Raw genomic sequence first — 12207 nt, forward strand, 5'->3', positions numbered from 1 at the left:
AAATGAACAGGCAGGACCAGTTTTGCCTTTTCCTTCCTTAAGAAACTTGCATGTGTGCGTGGAAAAGGGCTCTAGGTCCTCGCGCACCGCGTTGCAGGCGGCTCACCCCTACCTGCGGCTCCGGCGTCCTCTCCCGCACGCGGGGCTGACGAGGACGGCCCGTGGCCCCCGCCCCCGCCCCCGCCCCCGCCCCCCCGTCCTGCCCCCGAGCGAGGGTAGGTAGTGTCCTAGCAGGAGCTGCTGTCGGAGGCGGGAGGCGGGAGCCGGGCCCCGGGAGGCTCCGCCGCCGCCGCCGCCGCCGCCGCCGCCGCCGCCGCCGCCGCCGCGAGAGCGTCTCCCCGCAGCAGCGCCCCCCTCGGCCTCGGCCCGGCGCCCTCCTCGCAGCCACAGCCGCGGCCGCAGCTCCCACCGTTTCATGGTGGGCGGCGGCGGCTCGGCTCGGGTTCGCGCCTCCAGCTGTCGGGCGTCGGGCCGCGCCGCCCTCTCCGCCTGCCTTCCCGCCCGGGGCCGCCCGGGGCTGCCGGAGCGGCGGGCGGCGGGGAAGGGGCGCCGCGGGCTGCGGCTGCGGCGGCGGCGGCGGGCGGCATCCCCGCGCTCGGACCGCGGCGGGCGCGATGTCCACCAAGGGCAGGAAGTGCAAGGAGCAGGCGAGGGTGACCTTCCCCGCGCCGGAGGAGGAGGAGGAGGAGGAGGAGGAGGAGGAAGGCGAGGACGGACGCTCGGAGCCGCAGCGCCGCCGGCGGGGCTGGAGGGGCGTCAACGGGGGGCTGGAGCCGCGCCCGGCGCCCTCGCAGCGGGAACCGCACGGCTACCGCCCGCCGCCCTTCTCGCCCGGGCTGGCCCCGTGAGTACCCGGGAGGGCGGAGCGGGGCGGGGGCCAGGATGGCGCGGTCCCGGCCGCCCCGCGACGGGCCGCGGACGCCGCGGCGCAGGGCCTGGCGCTTCCGCTCGGGGCGGCCCGGGGACGCGGGGCTCGGGCGGGAGCTCGTCCTGGGCCCCGCGGGGCTCCGCCGTGCGGCGGGACCCGCGGCCTCCGAGGGCGTGGCCGGCTCCGTCCCGGCGCCTCGCACGCCACAGCCCCGGACGCCGGGCTCGCCCGCCCCGAGCGGACCCGTCCTGCCGGCCGCGCGCTGCTGCCCCCTGGGCTGGGACCCCTCGGCGGGGGAACCCCGAGCTCCCCCGAGGAAGTCCGGGAATGCGCGGGTGCGCGTGGCCCCAGGCGCGCGCTCAAACTCGGGCGCCCTCCTCCCCCGCTGCCCCGCCTGGGAACGGGCGCCCCCCCCCCCCCCCCGCGGCCGGGGCAGGGGACCGGGGAGCCCGAAGGGAAGGTGTGCGGCCGGGCTGTGGGCTGTGGCTGCAGGTTTGCCCCGCCGCCCCGTCTCTCGACGGTCGGTTCACAGTTGGGAGCAAACTGCAGCCGAGTCCCCAGGGGAGGGGGGCGCCGGCAGCCGCGGGAACCGTCCAGGGGCGACCCTGGCTGTAGTTCCCAGGCGGCAGGAGCTGTTTTCTTTTTAAAGGAAGGTGGAGGTCGGCACGGTAGTGCGTGAGAAAGAGCAACTTTCCTCAATCCCCAGGTCTTGGGGGCAGCCTTAGCAGCTACGAGATACAGAGAGGAGTAAAAGCGAGTGCTTAGTTGTGGACGGTGCGCGCTGTTTTTCTTGTCACATACCTTGGGCGTGCCGCGGGGTGTACTGTCTTTTTTAGGAAAAAACGCACAGACCTAGGTAGAGAGCTGGGGTCAGATGTGGCGGGCGGCTCTAACCGTCTGGGCGGGGTGAGGGACCGAGGTTAGGCAGCGCCCCCTGCTGCCCTAGAGCGGCCACAGCCCTGGGCCCAGGCCTCTGGGGCGACCTCCAGAGGGCCCTAACCTCGCCTGGCTCTGCGGGCGCAGATGCACGCCTGGCCCTTCCAGATTTGCTTGTGACAAAACAGAAATCAGCGGCTGAGTAGACCGCCCAGGGAAGGGTTCTGACTTTACATGAGCGACGCATCCCGATGCGGATCAATTATTGCCGAAGATTAGCCTGGAGTGGAAATGGCCCAGGAAATGGAAGGAAGGTATATCCTTGGGGATTAAAGCACTGCCAGCTCGCTTTCCAGCCTCCCTAAGATTTTTAAGACACTGTCTGTTTTCCTTTTTGCCAATTTGGTTTTTATAACCCAGCTCAATTTCTTGATTATTTGATTTTTTTTTTCGTTTATCTTAAACCCACACTAAATGGGACACCACAGCAGTCTTCTCTGAGAAAGCAGGGTGGAGCAGAGAAAACTCACTTTGCCTTTTGGAGTTTGAGAGCAATTACACAAGATACTGAGGCAGATTCTACTGTAGACGTGTCTACCTGCTAATAGAACTTTTTTTTTTTTCTATTTTCTGACTTAACATAATTCAACAAGTAAATGTCCTACCGTATTTACTTTGTAAAGCCGTTGAGAAGACCCAGTCATTTTAAGGAGACAGACATTAATAAATGTTTCTTTGGGAATTAGGGCAGCAAGCTCTCCATGTTGGGAGTCCTGTCATGTGCTAACGGTGGGCACTAGTTGGATATCTGTAGCAAAAATCAGTGTTTTTTTTCCACCTTCAAGAATATGGCCACAGTTAAACAGCTCTGAAAGGGAACACAACAACCCGAGGATGCAATCGGAGAAGGATAACCAGTCTCTGAAAGCCCCAGGGTCATTTTCTGTAGGCAGAATAGAAGAGCTGAATTTAAAATTTAGCCAGGATGCTGAAGATAGAATTCCACTCTTACCAAAAAGATTCCTCAGGGTAATCCTGTTGCTCATTTCATTGCACCATGCTCCAGTATTCCATTTGGGAATTTTAAACAGACTGACTTAGGAGAAAGAATGTCATCTGCTATATAACTAACAAGACTTTTAAAAAATACCCTTTGATGGAACTCTTGATTCAACCATTAATCCAAACCAAGACTTTCTTTATCCAATTGTTTGCAAACCTAGGACCAAGTAGTCTGTCATTGGCAAGAGTACCCCATTCTCGAAGTTCTTAGTTATTAAATATATCTGATGAAACTCCAAAAAGGCATCTGAAGGCAGTCCTCATGAGTTTGGATTCAAAGACATTTTTAAGCATTTGCATGTGCCAAGTTGGTATAGCAAGCCCCAAAGATGAGTATGACAACTTTTCTACACTCAAGGAGTTTAAAATCTCATGAGGGAGAGGTGGAAATGAAACTGGGAATGAGCTATTATTGCTATAAATTAGAGTAAAATAAGTACCATAAAAACATATAAGAATGGAGCTATGAAGGATCCAGTGTAAGGGAGCGACAAACTATTTAAGGTCATGGAGAAATCAAGGAAACCTTTATGGCCTAGAGGATAGAATAGGAGACAGAAACAGAGTGGGAAATTAATTGAAGCCCTTCCCCCTAAATTCTAGGCATGTCTGGGAAATATTAATTGAGTTTAGTTGGAGCATAGAGTATGTGTAGGAGAGCAATGAGATTTAGCTTGTTGCATTGGTTTGGGGCATTAATACGGAGAATCTTGCCAGAAGGAGGCAATAGGGAGCCATTGATGGTTACAGAGCAACAGCAATTTGATCAACACCAGTCTGAGAGCAGGATGGATTGAAGTGGCAACTGAGAATGAATAAATAAATTAGGGGCCTATGTAGCTATTCAGGCTGAGATTAGGATCTGTAATAGTGCTGTACTGACCGGGATGGAAAGGGGAGAGGTTGGAAGACACAATACACAGATAGGATCTGTGGGAATATGCAACTAACTGCTCATGAGGGATTTAAAGAGAAAGCAGGGTCAGAGATGATGTGGGTATTTTGACCTAGATAACTAAGCTCATTGATGTCATTGTTTAAAAGGAAAGGACAAAGAGGAGAGTTTGATTTTTCAGATAATATAATCTGATAATCAAACCCAAAATCAGATAATTCTGATTAGAGGTATCAAGGAGGAAGATGGAAATTCAAGTTTAAAGCTTGGGAGAATTTGAGAGTCTACGGGCTGATGGGGCTAGTTGCTGAGTCATGTGAGTATATGACAGTACCCAAAGAAAGAGCGTAAAGAGAAACAAAAGTGCTATGGACTCCCTTTTCCGAGGAATTTTTGTTGTTGTTTAGAGGGTAGAGAGAAAGCGTAGCAATCAAAGGATACAGAGAAAGATGACAGAGCAGGTGGGCAACAAGGCTGCCTAGAAAGAACAGTTTCAAGAAAAGAGAAGAATTGACTCACGTTTGGCAAATACTTGATAAATCAAGAGAGAAACTTAGGAGTCTCCCTTTAGAAAGGAGAATCAATCCTTGTATGTATTAACATACGTGCACATAATCATTCGATTTCTCAGCAATGTTATCTTTAAAAGAGAAAGACTTGTAGAAAAGATTCTGTTTAGTTTTTCTTCAGAGGAAGTACTGCCAGAAATGTGTCATAACAAAAGCAGTAATTTATGTTTATATAATATTTCATGCTAGAACTGGGAAGGGATCCCCTATTCTTAGCGCCTGCCCTCTCTTAGGCCTGGTATCTCCACAACCAGAGCAGAGCATCTCTATTTCTATTTCTCTGGAGATTTAATATCCTATCTTTCTTATAGGGGTAAGGGTATCAGTCAGTGGGATAGAGATCTAGGGAAAGAGTTCCTACCTACTCTTCGCACAAACTTTCAGCCAATTCCCCTGTTTTGGGCTCTTGCTTCATCTCTACTTTCTGGGATTTCTTTTGCCTTCAATTTCTGGGCATATTCTGGCATTGAGCAGGGTGGATCAACTTGCCTCTTGTTATGGGTACTCTGGCACTCTGGTTGGACCTTCCCTATCTCCACTAAATCATTTACCTTTCTTCCAACTCCTCTTCATATGTTGTGTAGTTACAGATTACAAATGTCTTCTGGTTTCATAGAAGATGAAATTTGTATTATTTTTCTTTCTTTTACTTGCTGTATGGGGAGAAGTAATTTTGGAAAGGAGAAAGAATAAGAGAAGCCTTATTCCATCATCTTAAAACCAAATATCCCTACAATTGTGTTTCAGGCGTTTATTTAAGCCCCAATGAATTATTATTATCAACAGGTCCATATATTATTAAGCGGCCAAGATTGCAGAAGGAAGATCTTGATCATGACTAATCTTATGGGGCAAATAGTGTAGACAGTAAGCTATATGGTGTGATAGAAGGGTCATTTGAACTCCCCCACCTAAAGTCATCTTAGTACCACACTTCCTAAATCTAACTAATATAGAATATTTTGGAAAAAAAATAGAATGTTTGAGTTGCAAAGGATTTCATCTAGTCTGGTCTTTTCTTTTACAAATCGATAAACTGAAGCTGAAGTTTGACTTCTAATTCACAGCAGCCCTAGGTCACCTGAAATCTCTAGGCTCTTAGGGCTGTGCTGTTCACACCGTGGCCTCCTTTGGGTTCAGCTTTTCTCTATTCCTCAAAGAAATTTAAAAATGTGTTTACCCCTGGGAGGAACAGCACAGGACACTACTAATTAGTATTAATTCACTTATGAGGTCCAATTAATTCATCATTTCAATTTGACTGCTGATGGCTGATCAACTTGAGAAAGTTTGTAAGCTAAGTGGGAGGGCTGAGAATGGAAACAGAAAGGAGAAAAGAATATCTCAAAACATAAGTGACCCCCTGCCAAATATCATTTATGGTTTTCTCTTTTCTTCATATCAAAGTGGTGATACGATCGTGGAGCAGGACTGGGACATCATCTGATGATACAGTTAGAATTTTAGGGATTTTTCATCACTGGCCTGGGATAGCAAATGTCTCTCTCTCCCCCACTCCCTCTCCCCTCCCTTCCTCCCTTTCCTTCCTTCTCCCCTCTTCTTCCTCTCAATATTCTTAACCATCAAGCTTTGCCTTTGCCTACAATGTTCCATAAACCTCCTTACCCCCAGTTGAGAGTAAGCAATAAAACACCATGGGAAATGTAACAGGAGGAAGATACCCGTCTTTACTGGGCTCCTAGGCTCTTGGCAGGAAGGAGTACTTTAAACTTCCTAGCTCAGGACTGAGATTGTCCCCTCAGGGAGCATGCTTAAGTAACAGTGACTGGTCGCTGAGCAGTCTTCTGAGGAGGGAAACTCTTATCTTGCCTAGCAGTCTTCCTTCTCAACATTGCCCTCAGCCCCACACAGTCTAAGTCTGGCAGGGTTGCTAGATTAGTGGCCAGTGTAGGGTGAGAGTGTAGGAGTCTGCCCCTAGATAGAGTATCTGGAGTTGTGAGCGGTGGGGTGACTAACTTCACACTTGTGGGTAAGGGGCTCAGCAGTGACTGTATGATAATAATCAGGATTGTTACAATGTTTTGTCTTTAATTCAGCATCTAGGTCAGGGATGTTTGTCTATAGTTATCCAGTCCAAGGAATCTCCTTTTAGAAAGAAAACTTCTTTCTTTGCACTATTCAAATAATAGGTGACAGTATGGATTTGGTCTTAGACCTTTTAAAACATGAGATTTAAATGTCCACAAGTATATGACCTGCTAAGGAAAGGGCACGACAATGCTAATATTCTATACCAGTTTTGCATTTCTAAATATATTTTGTCAAGTAGTACCGACGCATATGGATTCTCTGTTGAAAAGTAGGTTGCAGAGTGATGAGACAGGAGCAAGCATCTAAAAACTTCAGACTTTTGACCTAGGATATGGGTGATAGTGATAGAAAAGCAGATCCCTTTGCTTCTAATAATATTAAACAAGTTTATATGTATAATATAAAATATTAACATATATAATAGCATCTAATATACTTAAATAGCCAAATATGAATTTCTCTTAGGTCGTAGCAGTTTTTGATCTTATTATTGAGTTCATTTTATTTCATTTGACTTCTAATTTCATTGTCACTTACTGTTCTTGAAATAATAAACATTCATTTTACAAAGTATTGTGAGTTTATTTTTGAAGATAAGCTTCATTATTAGAACTTATTAATTCTAAGATTTACTCCATGTTATCATGGCAAATGTAATTTTAATATTAAAATCAAGAAACGTGGAATGCATCAGATAATTTTTGTGGTGTAACTAAGAATTAAATGTGATTAAGGAAAAACCTGCTTTGAAAGAAGAAAAATTATTTATATTACTTGAACTTCTGATTATTAATTTGTATTATTCATGACTTTTTTAATAGGATTATTCTAATTCCCCTCCACCACTACTTCCACACATTATCAAATGTGACCAAAAGTTTTCTTTATTTTTTTATTTTATTTTTTAAGATTTTATTTATTTGTGAGAGAGCGTGTAAGTGAGAGAGAGAGCACAAGCAGGGGGAAAGGGTAGAGGGAGAGGGAGGAGCAGACGCCCTGCTTAGCAGAGAGCCCATGATGTGGGACTCTATTCCAGGAGCCTGGGATCATGGACCTGTGCTGAAGGCAGACGCTTAACCAACTGAACCATCCAGGGACCCCCGAAAGTTTTCTTTAATCTGGAGGGGAAAATTGTTCCCTGGGTCTTCAGTCTTACGGTTTAAGCACTCATGGGTCTGTTCACTCATGGCTCCAACAGACAGATATTCATCAGTGGTGTACTAAAAGCCAGTATATAGACATAAAGGGAGGTGGTCTCTTCTATTAAGGATGTTATAGTATCATTGAAGAGCTGGGCATGAAAGCGGACCATTAAAAAGCAATGAATGCAGCAGTCAGTCTAACAGAGTTGTATGCAAAATACAGTTCCTGGAAGCAGAAACATCTAAGTTCTAGAAGGTACATGTGTTTAAGAAGTATTATTAAATCATGCAGGCAATGATTAGGGGTCTTCACCTCTGCTCCCAATGGAGGAAGGAACACATTATTAGGTGGCCTTTTTACTTTTCTGATTTTGACTGCTGAGGGGTCTGGCAAAGAGCTTTCACAAGAGGGATGACAGGGAAAGTGATGAAGAGAGAAACTGGAGCTTTCCTCCTTAAATATACAACAGCCTCTTTTCTCTGACTTGGCGATTAGGATATATACCCAAATTAGCATTGTCTAATAGATTTATTAAACTCATACCTAGAGGATTCTGAATATAGCACAGGCCAACAGAAACTGTCAGGAAATTAATTACTGTGGAGACCCAGATATCTCTCCAGACCTGCAAGTGCTGGAGTCTCTACCTATTACTTTTTTTTTTGGGGGGGGGGGGGGGCGCAGATGAAAATCTTCAGGAATGAAAGCTGTGCTTTCCTGTTTCTTTTTTCCTTTTAAAGATTTTATGTATTTATTCATGAATGACACACAGAGAGAGGCAGAGACACAGGCAGAGGGAGAAGCAGGCTCCCCCCCTGGGAGCCTGATGCAGGACTCAGTCCCTGGACCCCAGGATCATGACCTGAGCCAAAAGCAGATGCTCAACCACTGAGCCACCCAGGTGTCCCATGCTTTCCTGTTTCTTGAATGGAGCCCCTTATCTTGTTGGTTTGGTTGCTACTGTGACAACACATTATTGAGCTGCTCATGGTGTCCATAGATGTGGGCTCAGCAGTAGATGGTGTGGTACATGGGACTCCCCATAGTCCTGTACCATGTACATCAAACAGTTGGACAGATTGGGCTGCCTTCCTCTAGCCTTGCATACTGGTGCCCTTAGGGGCTACTGAAGTTCAGAGTGTCCCCACTTCTCTTCTTCCCCTCTACAAATAAATGTGTTAAGAGATTTTTCAAAACATGTGTCTTTAATGACTCCATTGAAGCTGTTTGTGAGCACACTCACATGTAAGCCGCATGGTATAGATGTTGGGTGTCTCCAGAGGCAGCCACGTTGACTGACAGCTGCCTGCTTGCCAGGGAGACTATGAGGCTTGTCTATTTTTTGACTTTTCATCTCTGACTTTCTTGTCCTTTTGTCAGTGCCTGCTGCTTTCCACCCCTATCATCACTTCCAATTATTACCACCCTTGACACTGTAACATGGCTGTTAGTCTCTAATGCTCCCCTCTTCCACCCCTCCTCTGTGCTTTGCTCACTATTCATCTTCTGTGGCTCCTTCTGCTCTTCTCGCCCTTCACAGAATGACACTCTGGATCCTGGCCGGTTGGCACATTCACCTTTCTTCAGTGGGGGCGAACTGCTTCGTCAAAACAACTTGAGTGTTATTCTCATGGCTTTGGCTCACATTGATGGTGTTATTACTCTGTTTGCCAACTTGGTAGATGGATTGAGTAGTTGGCTAATTCCTCATTTCAATAAAGGATTTGACTTCTTTAATAATGTTCTTTTGTTGCTGAGTGTGAGATTGTGATTCAATCTGAAGAGCAATTTTTGTGGGGTTTTTTTTTTTTTGAAGCTGTTTTTTATAGAACCCAAATGTTCCAAAACATAAGCTAAGCATACATTTTAATAACACTATTTTGATTTGCAACGTTTATTCATTGTTTTCTTATTCCCCGGTGATAGCATCGTAGAGTAGAGAGAGCATAGGAGAGACCTCTGAGCTCTCTTCTTCTAATTCTTTATCCTTTAATGACTTTAAGGAAGTTACTTATCATTCTGACCCAATCTCTTTGTCTATAGGCTTAGTATCAATTGGGCAGAAATAAGAGTAGCCTAGGGATGTAATAACAAAGAATATCCCAGAGGCACATATAGCAAGATCAAGAAACCAGAACAATCTAGATGAACAGCAACATGTTGCTCCTGTAATCTGCCTATAATAGGTCTTTCTCTTGAGCCTCTCATGTACTGACCAGGAGAGAGAGAGAAAAAAAAAAATGAAACAAATGTCCATTCTGTGGTTTGAACTAGTTTTTAAAATTTTGTTTTGTATTTTGCTTGCTAAACATACTTATTCAACAAGTGAATTAAACCATAAAGCAATTAAGTTAATTAAATGATTAAGCAATTATGTGAGTTGATAGGAGGGAAGATTTGCCCTACATTATTGCAGGGATTAGGTCAACTAGGACAGTGTCTCCTTGTGCCCTGAGCTAGTATCTAAGGGATTTTTGCTTGCTGATTCCTCTGTAACCCCTCCTCCCTGCTCCCACCACCCCAATCTCTATAAGGGGTCATAGTCTCCTTAGGGTTCATGTATATACCCCTAGTTCAGGGCACTCTGGAGAGATGCTGTGAGGCCAATTTCATTGATCCTAATTTGATGTTATAATGTAAAATTTCCTTTTAATAAATAGCCTTTCACTTGAATAAAAGAGCTCAGGCTCTCAGAAAGCCTCTCCCTATCCACTCCCCCCTACTCTCCTCTCCCTCTGTAGCATCTGGGCACTGGGGGAAGGGTGTTTATGTATCCCCTGGAAGAAAGAAAGATTTGGTGTCCTCTGATTCTTCTGGTCTACTTATGCTGCTTGTCAGCGAAAATAACTTGATCTTGGCTGACTTGCCTTTGTTCTAACCCAGATATTCTCCTTGGCATACATATATGGATGGTTTCAGCTCAGCTCTTATGAGCTACAGAGCTCAAATACAGCTTACATCACTAGCGATGTCCCTAGTCGGGGTGCAGACTCTCTGGCTCTCGGCGCAGTGTCCACAATACATAGGAACATAGCGTGGCTTGAGAAAGCCCATAACATTCTCTGCTTAACCAGGCTGGGATGTCACAGGTCCCTTGGTCTCAGCGGTTTCTCACTTTCTTGGATCTACATCTTAACTTCTCCTTCCGTTCTATATTTTCATTCTTGTGCCAGGACAGGAAGCACAATGGCTTTGCTATCAAAAGCTATCTTAAAAAAAAAAAAAAAAAAAGTATCTTGTCTGCACGATAAGAGCATTCTATGATCAGGTTCCTTCAGAACTGATTAGAGAAATAAAGAACTGAGCAAATCCTTCCTCAAGATGATTTCTCTTTTTCCTACATTCTGCTTTCAAAATCCCATTTTTCCTACAAAAAAGCTGAAAATTACCTTGTTCTTTCTCTTTGCACTCCTCTAAAATTTGTCTTCTCTACTTCTCCCCTACATGTCCCCATTGAACTCTAACCACTCATCATCCCCACCCGCCTCTCCTGCTGCCCCCACAGCAAGGTGTCCTGAGTCAACTGGGGAAAAGATATTGTATTTGGAAACACAGAAGAGAAAACACCTTATTAGTTTTTCCAAAAATACCCTTGACAGTATAGGATTACCCTTGATAGTATACAAATAAGCAGGACAATATGTTTATAGGACAGTGAAAAATGAATCTGAGGAGCAAGGAAAACAAGTTTTTCTAGGCAGAATTCTTGAAAGTCAACCAGAGGATTTCAATTTGGTTGTTGTTGCTATTTAAGAGAAGTGTGACAGTAGAAGCAGAGCTTAACATAAGCAAGATGCTGGGGATGGCCGTGGCATAGAAGGAAGAAAATTAGGAGTAGCTTGTGGCACTGGAAAGAATTTGGAGTTCAGACCCCAAGTTGAAACCCAGATCTGCATTTTGCTGTATATGCTACAGTGGGCTGGTTTTTAATCTCAGTTTTCTTATCTATGAAAGGGAAATAAGACCTGCTTCATAACATTGTTATAGGAATTAAATATGATAGTGTGTGAAAAACAGACGCGTGTTATGGCCTTCCTTCATGGCATCTCTGCTGGAAAGCTGTTGTAATAATCCAGCTATGGTTGATTAAAGATTGTGAAGATGTTGCTGGCAATGAGAATTGGAAGGGAGGCTCCAGTACAAGAAATATTCCAAAGGAATAGCTTCAGAACTTTGAGACTGAGAGCCTCAAGATGGTGAGTCATAGATGACCTTGAAATTGCTTAATCTGAATAAGAAAGGGGTGCTTGTTAAGGGAGAGGGTGAGTTGGGACATTTTTAGTGTCCAGAGGACAGATCATTGTACATGTGGAATTCGAGGTCAAGGGAGAGAATAGAGCCTGGGAAGAGATTTGGGAGCCCGATGGAACGGATATTTATTGAGTACTTCTTCCCTATTGGTCACTGGCTAATGAAAAATAAAGTACTACCTGACCATCAAGGAATATGTGCACATATGTGGGGATATTTATTAATATTCTATTTTTTTAATATTCTATTTTTTAAAAAAGAATTAATATAATCATAAAATAGATTTAGAGTACATGGAATATAGGATAATTGATTTTAAATCTATGTGAGAAATCATTTAGGTGGTGGGAAAAGACTACACCAGAAATCTGGAGTAGAATAGTGATGGTAACTAAGTACTTTTAGATCTAAGCAAAATTTCCTAGGGAAAAAAAAAAAGACAAGGGTTATATAGTTTATGTATTACTAGGTTAAAAGAAGCAAACTCGGGA

The 12207-nt window shown here is 45.3% G+C and overlaps 1 protein-coding gene across 4 annotated transcripts in view; it reads left to right on the forward strand.

Moving 5' to 3' along the window:
• Positions 1–279: 279 nt before the first annotated feature.
• TRPC3 (transient receptor potential cation channel subfamily C member 3) overlaps positions 280–12207 on the forward strand; it is a 64263-nt gene continuing 52335 nt past the window's right edge. For 2 of the 4 annotated variants that reach the window (XM_072755321.1, XM_072755323.1), the window contains exon 1: positions 512–844. In XM_072755321.1, coding sequence (XP_072611422.1) covers positions 615–844 — 230 coding nt within the window. In that variant the 5' untranslated portion in view covers positions 512–614. Of the gene's footprint in view, positions 845–12207 lie in introns of all 4 variants that reach the window. The other 2 variants (XM_072755324.1, XM_072755322.1) reach the window with 2 other exon arrangements.

This window comes from Vulpes vulpes, chromosome 4, assembly GCF_048418805.1.
Source record: "Vulpes vulpes isolate BD-2025 chromosome 4, VulVul3, whole genome shotgun sequence".
Taxonomy (NCBI): Eukaryota; Metazoa; Chordata; class Mammalia; order Carnivora; family Canidae; genus Vulpes; species Vulpes vulpes.